The 16969-nt window shown below is 36.5% G+C and overlaps 2 protein-coding genes across 2 annotated transcripts in view; one reads left to right on the forward strand and one right to left on the reverse strand.

Annotated features, from left to right (window-relative positions):
- Window positions 1-16969, forward strand: part of LOC126372483 (TOM1-like protein 2) — a 73073-nt gene that overhangs the window by 30272 nt on the left and 25832 nt on the right. The window lies entirely within an intron of this gene.
- Window positions 1-16969, reverse strand: part of LOC126372488 (protein disulfide-isomerase) — a 35291-nt gene that overhangs the window by 12833 nt on the left and 5489 nt on the right. Inside the window, exons 4-7 of the mRNA XM_050018285.1 lie at window positions 9367-9534; window positions 5188-5297; window positions 4283-4403; window positions 1970-2136 (exon numbers count right to left, since the gene is read on the reverse strand). Of these exons, the coding sequence (XP_049874242.1) occupies window positions 1970-2136; window positions 4283-4403; window positions 5188-5297; window positions 9367-9534 (566 nt within the window). The remainder of the gene's footprint in view (window positions 1-1969; window positions 2137-4282; window positions 4404-5187; window positions 5298-9366; window positions 9535-16969) is intronic.

The following is a 16969-nucleotide window of genomic DNA, read 5'->3' on the forward strand; positions in this document are numbered from 1 at the left end:
CTTTTCTCAGATTGTAGTATTTTTAGTTTTTTATTTATATTTATTCTCTTCATACAAAATCTCTTTATAAATTGTCACTGACATTCTATTACACTTGTCAAGTAGTCAAAGCCTTTAGAAAAAAAAAAAAAAAAAACTATCACGCACACAAACTAACATTGACACCTCTACACGCTCAGCAAATACACTGTAATCTGCACCACTACAAATGTAGAATTGATCAAAATTGAGGGTCTGAAATATGGTACTTCTCGTATTCGGACCCTAAATTTTTGTTAGTTTGCGAAAATAATACACCAAAATATTACTATTTATCGGTTTTACAACAATATTCCTCTATCCGTTTTCCTGTAGCACTGCATCAACTTTTGTATGGAAAACGAATCACCTTAACGTGACTTGTTGCAGCTTTGCCGCAAATTGCATTAACTACTTGGCCGGACAAATAGGGAGCGCTGACGGATCTAACACGATACAAAGTTTTAGACAACAGGCCTGAGGGTGCCTATGATGATATTTCAAAAATTTATCGACCCTATTGAGTCGATAGGAGGTAAGCCTAGCTCAAACGCTAGTGGGGAGCGGAGAGTTGCCGTTCTATACGTAGTATTATTTCTTATTCTATGACCCCGTACAAGTACGAACAGGTAGCCATACAAGTATGTATGAGTGTTAGTGACACCGAAACAAATACTGAGGGGGATGATTCAGACCATGATTCTGAGTTGATATCAAATGGAATTTCATGTCAGAAAATTCATGAAAATTTTAGTGCTTTTTAAATTATTTTCAGTTCCTTACATTTGCGACGGAAAATTGCACTTGATATCAACTCAGAATCATGGTCTGAATCATGCCTCAAAGTTTTCGTTACTATGTCACTAACACCCTGTGCTTAATGTACCTCGCTGAGTAATAAATTACGATAGATTGCATCATTATTTAATACAATAATCATAACTCTTGTTTCTTCAACTTGTACTCGTTTTTCACTTGTACAAATAAAAGTACCTACATTTTTATTGTTTAATGTCATCTTTTCTTTTCCAATTTAATGTTGTCCCTTTTGTCGTCGAGACTTCGGGTGTGTGGTGCTCGGCGGCCAAGGATTTTATTCGTGTGTTGGGGAGGCGCTTGAGGGACCGCGGTTGTGACCCCCGCGCCGGCTCGTCCCTGGTTCAACAGGTTTCCTTGGCAATAGTGCGCGGTAACGCGGCCAGTGGGGCACCTTTGAACCAGGTGCGAGAGGGGGCGGTATTTTAGACTGACTTGCAGTGTTTGTGTAATAATTTGATATGTTTTAATTATGCGTAATTTTAATTTTAAGTGACAAATTATTTAATAAATTCTAGGTATACCTAAAAGAAAAAAAAATGTATACATAGTGATTCTTCTAAAGCGCTTGTTTGATGATCCCCATTGTTACCACGAGCGTCATTTCCCAATATCTCGGTTGGTTACACGTAGCTACAACAATGGCCTTACAATTGCGTGCCACTAACACAATGTCACCATTACACGCGAGTATGACAAATAGTTGTTTGTTTATAAGCCAGATCGTCATAATCATAAGATCCGATTTTCCAGACAAGCATACACTTTTTAGGTCAATATTTCTAATATGAAGTCTCTAATTAAAAGCACCTTCTCAGAATATCTGTCTGTCCACCCATTTATAGCAATAAGGCCGCCTATTATGCTTATTTTCATTCGTATGTATATGTTCTGTGTATATGTTTTGTGCAATAAAGAATTATTGAATGATTGATTAGTTTTTTGTTTAGTTCAGCCATATGTGTCGGTCTGCCTTCCCTTGTAAGATTCACGTCATTCATTTTATTAGCATTTTATAATTTATCTTTGATCCAGTCAAATACTCTATTCCAACAATATTACATACATATGGGTCAAGTTAATAACCTTCTTCTTTTTTGAAGTCGGTTAAAAAAAGATAAAGAAAAGAACTCACCAAGGCGCGTAGAACTCGACGAGCACCTTCTTGGTGGTATCGAAGACCACATCGTCGAAGTTGGTCGCGACAAGCGTCTTGACGGGCTGCGCGGCCCAGTCGGCGGGGAGCTCCTCACTCAGCAGGTGCTGCTTCAGCTTGCCATCGAAGAACGATTGTACGAACTCCTGTCAAGGACATTTACAACATTAGTATTATGGTAGAGGTAACCTTCTAATCCAATTTCAAATATTATCTTTTCCTAAACATAAGAGCCACACTCTTGCGTTGTAGTGTAGCCACGCCATACCTTTCCGCTTTACAACAAATGGAGTTATTAAACAAATAATGTATTCAGTCAAAGGCGCAGTCGTTCATCCTAAAATTTCAAAATACTATTCTCATTTGCGGTTGGCAAACGACCGCATGATCAGAAGAGTCTGACACCAAAAATAAACCTGAACCACCCTCCTCCTGAACATGTTGAGTATGTGTGTATTTTGAACCCAGGCTTTTGAAATACATTGTCGCTTTGAGAGATACGGTACTATGGTAATCGTCAATGGTAGACACATTTCGTTGCTGCTTTTAATGTGGGCCATCGGTAATTCAGAAACGGTTTTTCTTGCCAAAGAAAACTGCACATACCACGCTAGCCTTTGATCTTCGAGTGTTCCGTGAACTTTCCCGGCTATTCAATCTGATGCCGCTTTGCGTGGCTTGTGCGTCCTCCGTGTCCTTCCTGATACCGCTTGGCGTAGCTTGCGTATCCTTATCTATGCGTGCTTTACTCATGTTTAACACGTTACACTGTTACTAGTACACCGACATCGCGTTAAATTTTAGAACATAGAACCTACAAACACCTACTGTTTGTCAAAACCATGAATCCTTCGCGAATAAATTATTGATTTTGTTTTGATTAAAAAAATATTCAGAAGCCCCAGTACGGAAACTATTATTCTATCAGCATTTTGGCGTCGGAGGATCTCGTGTACATGATTGAATAGTGCTTATAAAACACTCATGCTCTGAATGATAAGCGGGAGAAATAATCTAAGAACATTATCACATTTACATATTTTATCTGCGCGTATAACAGCGATTTTATTTAATAACACCATTGACATTTCTATCAGCTATTTAACGTCAAGTCGTGTCGTGTTGTTCGTGCTGCGTTTAGACATGACATGTCAATTACGTTGAAGCAGTAAAACAGCGGGAGGTTTTATGTGACAATATTTTTCAAACTTATCATTTTCAGAAATAGGCATTCTACGTATATACTTCAACAGGGAGTTGTGTGATGATTTTGCAGCAAATTAACGGGCCCGTTTAATTATTTAAAAACTCCTTAGTTCACGTGGTTCTAAGAACATAAAACCACCCAGTAACATCACACGCTTGGTAGGAATCCTACCTTCAATAGGATCGTAGCTTAAACTTCCCAAGCGAGAAAAGCGCTCCAAATTAATCTAAATTCTCACACGTTACGTTTACGTTACGTTATGTTACGTTTTCAGTACAGTTACAAAGCAATTATTCAAATAATTAATTAAAAAACTTTACAGTCAATGCAAATGCCAATAAGCTACAGGCAAAGCTAACAATAATGTTAGTCAGTTTACAATCAATTAAACAGTACATGAATCAGAACAAGCACTCGTAAAAATCGCTTAATTGCAATCCACCTCCATACAACCGACTACAGGAAATGTCACCTAATATTTCAGTTTTTAATAACGGGTAGGAATATGCCTAAATATTTCATTATAATCATGCTCATTTTGACATTTGATTACTTACTGTAAATGATTTTAGAAATCGAATAATAAAAAAAAAACATTTTTGTCAAATCTTCAGATTAGGTAAGCAGACCCTGTGTAAAAATGGCATAAAGCTTGGGAGATGATGATGATGGACTGATTTTAAACATATTTCAACGATTCCAACATCTATCGGACGCAATACAAGTCGTCGATCTGGATAAATGAAAGACAAGGACAGCAAGTTCCGTCTTATCCTGGTTGAGTCCCGTATCCACAGGCTAGCTCGCTAGTACAAGTAGACCGTGCTCTCCCCCCCCCCCCAACAAGCCTGGTGGCTTAAATTTAAACAAATAAAAAAATAAATAGATGGCCCGCTTACCTAACCTGAAGATTTGACAGGTCCGGTTTTTTACAGAAGCGACTGCCTGTCTTACCATCCAACCCGCGAAGGGAAAACCAGTAAAGGTTAGATCACATATCGCAATGTCAAGAAATATCAAATAGCCTTTTAGACCCCCAATCTTATTATTTAACTGGGCACATTTTTCATTATCTGGGCACTTACCTCGATAGCGTTGGCGGAAAGCTCGTTGCTTGTGGGCTTGTACTTGGCCATGTCCTGCTCGAGGGCGATGAGACGAGCTGACGGCACCTCCTCCTTCTTCATGCCGAAGAACTCCAGGATTCTGGATGGAGGAAATTATACCATCATTCATTTTGTCTCATATAAAGGACTTTTGTTTTTATAGCACTCACCCGTGCTTAGGAAATCTCACAAAGAAAATTAACCGAAAAAAAGAATTCCCAATATTTTTTCTATTTTACTAGGTATTTTTTTATTTTAATTTTCTTTTGTCTATATTTAATTTTTGATTGCTAAATATACAGGGTGTAAGTGACATCGTAATGAATAGTGATGGAGATGGTTCTGTTCATGATTCTGAGTTAATATCAAGTAGAATTTTCTCATGAAATGTTATTACATGAGCCGTGTCAAGGTCTTTGGCTCAATAAGCCTCACACCATTAATGTAGTTGGTCATCAGATCTTTACATCAGAGAATCTCGTATGTCTGCCTTGTTTGCATTATTATGTTCTGCGAATGTGTCACACGTCTCTGGTTACATCGTTTGTCACAGATTTATTATGATGATGGAATGGCCGACTTAGGAATATCAACGACCACTTTCTTTAAAGATCTTCTGGGGCATAGAGCTCGACTGTAGAGAGGCCATATTTATGGGTTATACATCCATCTCCCCCCCATATTTTTATCGCCACTTTTATGAAGCCTTTTTATACAAATCTGAAATATATAAGAAGGGCAACAACAAACAAGTGTACTATATCTTCTGCCGAAGGGTGTCTGGAAGCGATCGCTTTTATCGATAAGGCCGCTCTTGCCCACCTTAGTAAAAGTTTGTGTGCAATATAGTGTTGTATTATTATTATAGAAGAGTAACAAATTACCTCTGGTGGTCATCCTCATCAGTGTCGATGGCAACTGTCATGATCTTGTCCTGGTAGGTCTTCGCCACGGGCTTCAGCTCCTCAATGTATTTCTCGAAGTCGCCATTTTTCTATAACAACAATAAGCTAGTTAGAATTGTTATTTAATATAGAATCAATACTTCGAAATCGTAAACCCAGCGAGTTACCTTTGGTATTTTTTACCAAAATACATACAGGAATGTCTTGTCGGAAAATTTATAAAAAATTTAGTGTCTTTTTTAATTATTTTCAGTTCCATATTTTTGCGACGGAAAATTACACTTTATTATAATAAATACTTTTTTCTTTCTTTCTATATCAACTCAGAATCATGGTCTGAATCATCCCCCTCAGTGTTCGTTACGTCACTAACACCCTGTATAATAAAGGTTAATACTACGTATAGAACGGTAACTCCGTATAAATTGGTATCGGGCGCCGACCTCACCTAGTATTATGAGTCTTACTTTATTCTTTAAGCCGCTAAGGAGTTAGGAGAGAGCTAGAGAACTATGTCTCGGTCGCACTTGCACGTTAGGCGGCACACGGTAAGAATGATATTTTTGTATTGAGTGTCCGGAGTGTGCCAAAGACTAAACCTATACACGCAGGTGGGACTTTCGACTGGTACCAGATTTTGTATGAAAATGCACCGCGGCGGATTTCTGCGTGAGTGAACGCGGGCATACAAACTCAGCATTACAAAAAATGCAACTTTTACGTGCAGCGCGCTTTAACATATTAAGTACCAGACTAGAATTAGTCATGTGGTGTATGGACATTATTGTCACATTTTAAGAGTATTTTAGTCGTATCTGGCTACTTTCTGACAACTTAATGTTCGTCAAAATACTCAAAGTAACATTGATATTGTGATTAATGAGCAGTAAAATTGCATGTGTATTGAAATTCAATATCAGACGGTAAGTCACACACACTCAGACAGATTACTAAGGCCTATAGATTCCATCGGTTCATAATACATAAGTAAATATTCATTTAGCGCTACATAGCGTATCACAGATGGTCTATAGGTATTCCATGCATGGTCTGAGGCAAAAGAAGTGGGTTGCATGCCGCGAAAATTTCATAGAAATGAGATCGATCAGGTTTTTCATCCGACATTCAGATCTCGCTTCGACTATCAAACGCATTCGTAAATTCAAATTCAAACAAATGAATGAAATGAACGCTGTTCGATATTCGAATCGTGCACGAGGGTATTTTTCAATCGTTCGTCCTTAACTCACGTGCGAAAATATGTACCCGTATTATCTTGTAATCCGTATCATCCCGTATCAAGTTTTCATACGTGAAATAGGTATATACTTTCGCACGCGAATCGGAAACGATCGATTAAAAAATACGTCTGTAAAATGGTCTGTCTGACATTTTCTTATTACACTGGTTACAGTAGCGATAATTAAATTCGACCTTGACATTTTCAAAAACATTGTAAAAATACAATAATAGTGACAGTAAATCCATTTGTCGCACACAATAAATTATGATAAAGAGTGTCGTGTTACCTACTACTATGATTGTTACTCTATGGCGTTTCTTATCGCTCGAGCGCTCCGACGATAGGTATAGGTAAGTACCTACTTAATAAAGGTGACGTGAAAAGTGTCGTATTCAATGGAATTGGTATTTTATGAGTTTGAAAACAAACCATTATTTATGACTTTACAAAGTAAACCTTTTCGATGTTATTCAATACTTATCTATTGATAACACTGATTTCGTTCGCTATCAATGTTAAATTAGTGTATTTTAAAATAGAGTGGAAACATTGATATCTTAGGATAGTATTGATAACAAAATGGTGGGGTTATTTATGTTACTTTACATTTTTATATAAATATAAAGTCAAAAATACAAAAATAGCTCGACCCACTACCCATTCATACATAAAGTTTTAACGAGAGGAGACATAAGGAAGTTAGGAAGTTACACAAAGGTGAACGAACGATCGCTTTCGGTCGATCAACTATTTTTTGCGCTAGATGACGACTAAAGTAAATAGTTATAGTTACCGTTGTATTATTAGCACTTACTTCGCGTTTACTGTTCCTAGAATTGTTAATAAGTGCAAAGTTGCTGGGAAATACAGCTAAGCGAATGAAAACAATAGACTGGTGAATTGACAAATTGAACTGTAGGTAGACGCCTACTCTTACTTATCTCTCAACTCAAGACAAAACAATGTTCATTTTCTTGCTAAAGGAGACTGGACTGAAATACGAACGAATGGCTTTTTAAATTTATTCTTTATCTTTTCATTTTAAACTCCACATAAAAGTAACACGGTAACAAATGGGTAGTTTCCTACGTCAAAGATAAATTATGAAATTCTGATTACTAAATAAAGACAGATCTAAAGATGACAAAAAACATTTTCTTTTTTCTATTTAACATATTTATGAATTTTAATGAAGAAAAATGTAATAATAAGTGCGACATTTTGTCACGTTTTTCTATGACGTCATAGGTTGCTTTTTCATACAAATTCCGTAGTAATTTAGTGTTTTGACGTTCAGTAAAAAGTAACTGATTTTACTAATTGGAAACTAACGTATTAACGCATGCCATGGCTTTAGGCGGCTCAATAATAGTATCTCTGTCATATAAATAAAGTATGTATTCATGTGTTATGTCTGATTGTTGAAATTTAAGTTCTGTGAAATAAACTATATTTGATTTGATTTTGATAAATTGCTCAATAATAACATTATCATCAGACATCAGGGCTGCTGAGTTTGGCAACCCCCCCTCACAGTCCACACGACAGAAGAAGAACTATTAACTGTACATAGTCAAATGTTCGATCATATCCGTGTAACGGTAGAATATCGATCAAACGGTGACCTTAATAACTCATAAGTCGATGAAAAAAAATGGCGAACTTTTTGCACGAATCATTTCGATAGCAGTAAAACAACTCTGTATAGAACATGGCCCACAACGAGCGATTAAACGATGGGTACGTTGTCACTATGCGAAAGTGTTGTGTCAAACAAAATGATTACGGTCGTCTTGTGCATTATAACCTACAGGGCAAACAATCAAATATCGACTATGATGCAAGGAGATCCCTCCTTATCACAGGAAAGCTAAAAACCTTAGTATGATCGACTATTTATAAAAAAAAAACTTTTGTATGCAGTATCTCACGAAAATTAATGACAAAATTGCAGCGTACCACATAAAATATGCATTGCCGGTAAAGTGGGTATGGAATTTGAGAAGCAGTAGAGCTATCGTAGTTATCTGTTTGCAGGAGTAGTAGTAAAAGAGAGCGGGGTTGAATCGGCGACAGCGGTTTTCATACAAAATGCGCGTTAGGGCTTTCAATATTTTTTATTGTATTCCGTGAAATCGCTAATCGCTCGTCGCTGACAGTTGGCTAGCAGCCTGTAACAGGCCAGTTAGATACTTTCGCAGACGCACCCATTGACCTTTGCATGTACGTAGATGTGAACTTTCACCGCTGCAGATAGTAGAGATTGGATTGTATGACCGTCGGTTATTTGGTATGCATGTGGTTACTATGTGAAAACGCAATTTTTACGCGGCATTAACGCGATAATGCACGGGTGTTTATGTGAGGTTTACGACTCGATTCATTGCCGGCATGATTACTTTTGAATTCGAGTTGATTAACCTCCGTTTCGAAGGCAGTTTAATTCCCGAATTTTATCATTATTCTTAAGTCTTTTATAGAGTAGTTCAGTAACAACTAACCCTAATAATAACCCTATTTGATAACGGAAATAAATAAGGAACTTTATCGATATGAATTATTTTAAGTTTTGCGACAGAAATTCCCGATTCTTGCAGACACCTAATTTTAAGTTATACCCGTCATTTTCTTATCCGCCAAAAAGGAAAGGGACGGATGATTGAAAACTTTTAATTTTAAAATAAATGAATAAGTTAAACTATAAAATGATAATCGAGAAATAGAAGCCAGTCTATCATGATCAAAAATCATTCTATTTTTGTGACTTATTTTCGAATTTTATTTATGAATGATACAACCGCCTTTTGATGATGTCACAGGAGAGTATTTCTATACAAACTACAAAGAAAAAAGTATCTCATATGGCTAGGTCGTCAAGTAGCCTATTTTACACGTGTACTTTTCAGTTCGCTTACCTTGGACAGGAAGAGCAGGAGGTGGTACTTGATCTGTCCGCCGAAGATCTTGGAGGCGGTCTCGTGCGAGAACTCGACGATGTAGGGCATGCTGTTGACGAACACCCACTTCTTGACAGAGTCCTCGTCGAACGTCTCGCCGGTGTACTTGACGCGGGGGTCCTCGAACTGTTGAATAAAGAATCGAGGTTATTTTTGAATTTGATTCGAAATTCAAAATGTTAAATTAAATTAATATTACTTTTGGCGCAATTTTCTTTACAACACAACTAGGGACGCGTCGTCACGAAAATATCCCCAAAGTGGGAAAAACGCGCAAAAGGTATGTAAAAAGAACTTTATTACCTAGCCTTTATGCAGATAGGACCAGAAAGCAGAAATTATATATTATTAACGTAAACAATAAACAGGAGGCAAGAGGGAAACCACTGTCCTATTTTTCCCTAACAAGTAGCATGGAAAATGCTGCACCAACAAGAGCGTGGCTCTTAAATTGATGATGATGAAACAATAAACAAGCTATATACTTCCCACTGCTGGGCACAGCTCTCCCTTCAATCAACTGGAAGGGATATGGAGCATACTCCACGACGCTGCTCGACTGCGGGTTGTGGAGGTATTTTACGGCTAATAGGCGGGACCAACAACTTAACGTGCCCTCCGAAGCACGGAATCATCTTACTTTTTCGGACAATCAGGTGATTCAAGCCTGCAATGTCCTTATCAAACAAAAGACGCACAATATGATTTCGATAATGTCCCCATCGTGATCGAACCCGGACCTCCAGATCGTGAACCTAGCGCTCTAACCAGTAGACCCACGATGGCTGGATACATTATTATTCATAATTATTTATTATTAATTTAAATATTTTTATCTAAGTTACGTACCTAGTATAGATACGTATAATATGTATTGTCATGTATATTGTCTGGTTACTCGATAATAATCCAAGTAATTTAACAAGGGGCAATGCCCTCAAAATTCTGTACCGTCGGTGAAAAGTAATACAAGTCCAAAATTCAAGTTTTGAGAAAATCGAGTTTAAAGTTAAAAATATTCTAGCTCGCGACTTATAAGGAATAATGGAACAGAAGTTAGATGTGTCGATAGGTGATGATGGAAGGTTTCTTTTCTAATATTTAGTTATATTTAGAACCTAAACAGAAATGGTAGAGGATCAAAATAAATTACATGTATCAGTTGACACCAACTTTTATATTGTGTAAATTGATACAAGTCTACTTATACCTTTTTACACACATAACTATAAAAAAGTCATCGTTGATATATCATATTTCAATTATTAATTTTACAGTCTTATTCTACAAAAAACAAAATGTCTTGGAAGAAAGTTTATTTCATAATGTTGTAGAAAGGCAAAATTATATTTATTTTCTTTAAAAAGTAAAGAAACGTAACTTATATCAATTGACACAAACGATAAACTATAACGAATTTGTGTCAAGTGGTTTAACATGACTTATTTTTTCGGTTTTATTGTGTAAAATGATACATGTTTTTACGAATTTCTAATAATAAATACATATAAAGATGGTACACGTATATATAGTGTAAGGTGACGATAATAAGATATTTTTGTTATGATTTTACTCTCAAAACTCATAAATAACCGGTCAAAACCACCACTGCTGCCCACTACAAACACATTTTGTCCACTACACTACGCCCCTAATCAAAACCACTTTTGGTTCATTTTTGCAGTCAAAATCTTACAAATTCAATTATGATAATATTTCCACCCCTAACAAATGAAGGTAAGAGGAATCATATTAAGACTAGTCATTAGGAATGTTTCGGGCTAGCCTGGCAGTATGGCCTGGAGATAAAAGTGATGTACCTACGTACTTTTAAACCAAAATCACACAAACCGGTAAGTGTTACTTCTTTCTTGCTGAAACTATTTAAAAGATCACAACTCATTCCACAATCAAAATCCCCTAAAGTAAAGTAAAATTCGATATTTCGAATTATCAAAATTCCCGGTCTAATGGTAGCCCGCAACATTGACAGAACGATAAACGGAGTCGAATCAATGTTGATGATGAGAATAGGTAGTGAAAATGAAGATCATTGGTTCACCTCCAAACCTATAGGTTACACAGGGCTATCCTCAGACCATGACCATGACCACCATGGACCATGGTCTGTTATGGTTAAGCTAAATGAGCTCGTTTCCGCAAAACTCTACACGTAAGCACACGTGGGGGACTTTCCGCGTATCCTCGCGTATGGACCACTATTGTGAAGTGGGCAAACTTCCCACTATATTATCATCATCCTCCTGCCCTTATCTCACTCTAGGTGGGGTCGGCACAACATGTATGGGCAAATGTCCCATCTTCTTCTTCTTCTATCGTGTGGATTGTGAGGTGAATTACCAACCCCATCAACCCTGGTGTCAGGGTTATAACTGAGCCGCCATAGGCCCCTGACTTGACTCAATGAATACTCGAATGTCCCATATGTAATGTTATTTTAATGGGCTCAATTTTCCGCATAAACACAAGTGGTCCATTATGCGTGCTTTTATTGACTATGTAAGCCAACTAACTCCTTTCAGAAGCTCAAATACCTCCTGGGATTTTTACAAACTTTGTGACCTGGTTTAATTAAGGGGTTGTGCCCGTAGTGTTGCCAATTATTTATTCTAATCTAATCTATCCTACAAGATCCCACTGCTGGGCAAAGGCCTCCCCTTCCTCTTTCCATTTTTCACAGTCCTGTGCGTAATTCTCTCTTATGTAATCAAAATACAGAAAACAAATATTACTTGTGGTGCTCAAGAGTTCAGAGCAGTTATTCCCTTTATAAAAATGAGGAAGCTCGACAAATTTACACCATTCAACGTGTTTGAGAAACTGGTAATCTTCTCTTGAGAAGATGTGGCAGATCCCGATGCTGCCGATGCCAAGCTGTCATCTACGGCTGTGTAGGTTCAAAAATACCACTACCGGCGCTTGCATAAAAGATCTAACCAGCGTGTATTGAATGGCTTGCATGTTAATTGGAGCTCGATAATATTTGGAGCCATTATTTCACGTCTACAACCTCCTTAGCAATGAAGGCAGCGTTCAATCTGCCACCGCTTAACCTGCATGTAATCAAGAAAACTATGTAAAACAGCTATGCTTCGAGCTAAGGGAAGGAGACTAACGACAGTTATGACAAATCTCAAATACCTCTTGACTAACCCTGCCATGGTGATAACGACGCCATGATCAGGACCCACAACTTATTGAGGTGCTGTAATTAAGTACTACAAGGTGGTTATAGCAGAAAGAGAAAAAACACGGTTTGGTCTGAAGTACTAACTTAACCTATACCCATTCGCAATGCGGATCAGATATGGTTTGCTGTGGTTCTAGACAAAATGTCTTCCCATAGACAGGTTTATGCGGAGGTCACCCTAGGATACACACTGGTGGCGCATGGAATCGAACTTGTATGTATCATTATACACGACACGTTATTGATATCTAAGATCGTATTTTCTGAAATATTTTGATATATATTAATTTATATTACTTTTCACGAAAAAATAAATTTGGTGTTTGATGTTACAACTAAAATTATATCATTAAACACGGACTGTGAGAATTCAAGGATTGCGTGTATTTTAATATATGTTGAGTTGCATTTACTTACACCAAAATATTTAGTGAAAATCTTCATTTCACTTTAATGCAAGTTAAGATGAATTATGTTACACGTGTTATAACAGCATGAATCCTTCACAAACAGTACTTATATCACTAGACACAAAAATTATCTCCGTATTTATAATAGCTACAGTTACGAGAATTAGACAGAAAGAAAGAGAATTTTTTGAACATGAAGTGTGTGCTAATAACTCAAAAGTGATACAACTCGAGTTGTATTACTTTTCACCGACGGTACAGAATGTAAAACGTGAAACACATTCAAAGAGGTCAGACACCTAATTAGGAAAAAAACGACATTTGATTTTCAAAGTAAGATCGTATTCATAGGGAACTTTTACTGATATGCAACATTATATTCTGGTTATATGTTATTTGTTTAGTTCTGCAACAATACTTCTAAATATAATTTGTAAACAGTTCTTAAAATAAATATTCAAGTAGAGAATCGATAGAATGCAGAGGCGGCTGAAGATGACCTATTTAGGGTCCCTTAGTGTAACAACAGTTTAAATTGGTTAATATAGTCATCTCTGGATATAATGGACATATGCACTTGCACAGGATAAATCGCGATTCAAATGCGTTCTATATTAAATATTCAAATTCAAAAATATCTTTATTCAGTAGGTAACATAGTTACACTTTGAATCGTCAATTTTTACATAACGAACGTCTCATCCGACTACAACTATTTGATACACGGTGAATAAGTTGTTTTTCTCATTATGTTTAATTAGTGAATGACGTCATAAGTCTAGCGAGCAAGCTGGTTTTGTACTTATAACTAAACCAAGTGAGACATACGTTTCAATAGATCATCGTAATTGTTATGCAAGTCGCATTTATACTCTTATCGTATCGAAGGATGTTCCGTATGTCCGTAACTTGGAGCAAATTCAAATTCAAAAATATCTTTATTCAGTAGGTAACATACCTAGTTACACTTTGAATCGTCATTTTTACATAACAAACATCCCATCCGCCTAAAACTAAAGCAGCTTCTCAAGACCTGTATAGCCGGGGGAAAGCAGCTGTAAGAAAATCTTCGGCACAGGGGGCCTACCGGCTAATTCGCCGAACTTCGGCGACTTGAAAACGATTCAGATAAATCGAAGTTCGGCGTTTGGTACCGGGTAATTTCCGATGTTCATTGCAATCTGGATGAAAATCAATCCATAGATATTTTTTTTTTGGTTTGGTTTTCCCCGAAGGGTAAGGCAAAGGGAACTATGCCCATACAGCCATGTCTGACGTATTTTTTTTCTTGATGATTAATGAAATGATGAAAGGTGATGATGATGAAACCTAAGCCCCCACCCTCGGAGTAGACTCCTACTCCGAACCCCAAACGAATTAACTCAAAAGTCCGCATAAACTTTTGAGTTATGAAGCGGCTTCCTGACACGAAGCGAAAATAGGCAGATACACTTTGTTTATTGAATACTCCAATATAATAACACTCGCGAATGTCTTCCGACTAACTTAATAGGTTTAGGTTTAAAGAAATCTTTATTCTCAATAAGAATATAAATTCACTTACTTGAGAATTTAAAAACTAAGTATACGTACAAAAGCATTTTGAGGGTATATGATAAATAAGAGCTACAATAACACATTTTTTTTTTTTTATTCGAATATGGCATAGCTTGCATCACCAGTGTATTCTGAGTTGAGACACTACTATCTAATAACTTAATGCGATCATTAACCACAAAACACCACTTCGTATTAATTATTTAGATTATTCAATGAAGAAAGCAACTGTCCCGTTCCCGCCTCCCGCCAAAAAGCCCAATCCATAGATAATAATAGACATAATAGAGGGGTGCATGATTGAACGAATGACTTTTGGTCTTGCGTTTCGTTGAGACATTTGGTAAACATTTAATATTTTATATCATTATGAAATTAAAAAATACAGACTAATTTTGTATGTTATTTTTATTAATTGATAATATTTTTACTTAATCACTTTGTAAAGTCTTACAAATGTTTAAAACAAAAGGAAAATGCAACGACGGATTTTTCTTTTGCAACTGAAGTAATGAAACGGAAAAAAAAAAGAAAAATGACGTTATGTTATATCAGCTGACAGGCTTTTTGGCGGGAGGCGGGAACGGGACAGTTGCTTTCTTCATTGAATAATCTAAATAATTAATACGAAGTGGTGTTTTGTGGTTAATGATCGCATTAAGTTAGTCGGAAGACATTCGCGAGTGTTATTATATTGGAGTATTCAATAAACAAAGTGTATCTGCCTATTTTCGCTTCGTGTCAGGAAGCCGCTTCATAACTCAAAAGTTTATGCGGACTTTTGAGTTAATTCGTTTGGGGTTCGGAGTAGGAGTCTACTCCGAGGGTGGGGGCTTAGGTTTCATCATCATCACCTTTCATCATTTCATTAATCATCAAGAAAAAAAATACGTCAGACATGGCTGTATGGGCATAGTTCCCTTTGCCTTACCCTTCGGGGAAAACCAAAAAAAAAAAAAAATATCAGCTGACATACTTGAATTCGCGCCGAATGCAACAGTTTTATCTTCTCAGAATTTATACAATAACAACAATAACGAAAGAAATGTAAGTAAATTATTAATCTAGTAGTAGTAAGAAACAAGTCAAGAAAGAATAGTCACATAATGAACCTATTCATTGTTCAACAACTTAAATAGTTTGTTGGAAACTTGTAAATGTATCTTTTTGTTTTTCTAGATCACCGATTTACTACCTACTAGATCTAGAGAGTCGGAGGCTAGACATGGAGGAGCGACTTGTTTCAGCAGTCGACAAGCTGGCTGGCTACAGCTGCTGAAGCTAATAGCAAGGCCGCGGATATGCAGAGTTGCTTCGGCTGCTGCTGGAGGAAGTTAGGTGAAGACCAATATAAGGTAATTTACTCAAACTTATTAAAAATTGTATGGAATTGGAGCAAGTAGGAGAAGTTTATAAGGATCACGACACTTGGTGGTCTGTCCTAACTGCCTACCCCGCCAGGGATGTAGCGTAAAGATTGTATGTATGTTATATACCCAAATTTACCTCCTTGATCAGCATATTTTACTCCATACTATAGCAAGAATAAAGGCCAAAAATAAATATCCTTATACCTTTGTATGTGCTACTTTATTACATTCCAAAATATTTTCTTTACATTGTATTTCATTCCATTAGAGTCGGCTAGTGTTCCTAAACTTTTAATTCATGAAGGACCACTTTACAAAATTTCTGCCTTGCCGGGATCACCCAAATAAATAAAGTAATAACTAAAGGATTATAACTAGTCTATAAAGACTATTACTAATGTACACGATAGACGTCATAAAAACTTTGTCATATTGTGACTGTTTATATTTCGCATGTATTTTATATGAATTAATGGATTTATTTATTACAGGTTAAAGAATAGCAGCATGTCGATTCTCAAGAACGAAGACACTAGAGAAACTAAGTTAAAATACTTAAGTAAAAACATATGTATTCAATAAACTTGTATGTAAATATTTAAGCTAAAGTATAAGTACTCCATTTATGTTATTTAAGTGAAGTTGTATTTAATTTAAATACTTAAGTTTGGTCATGTTATTTAAGTGAGTTTGTCTAGGGGTAACATTAAAGTACATTAAAGACAAAGCAACTAGATATCATTTTTCCAAGAACTATTTTGAAACAAAAATAATATAGCATCACGCTTCTATTCCCGAAGGGGTAGGCAGAGGTGTATAGTATATGTATACACCCACTCCTATATTTAATTTAAATACTTAAGTTTGGTCATGTTATTTAAGTGAGTTTGTCTAGGGGTAACATTGAAGACAAAGCAACTAGATATCATTTTACCAAGAACTATTTTGAAACAAAAACAATATAGCATCACGCTTCTATTCCCGAAGGGGTAGGCAGAGGTGTATAGTATATT

This window comes from Pectinophora gossypiella, chromosome 14 (genome assembly GCF_024362695.1).
Source record: "Pectinophora gossypiella chromosome 14, ilPecGoss1.1, whole genome shotgun sequence".
In the NCBI taxonomy this organism is placed as follows: domain Eukaryota; kingdom Metazoa; phylum Arthropoda; class Insecta; order Lepidoptera; family Gelechiidae; genus Pectinophora; species Pectinophora gossypiella.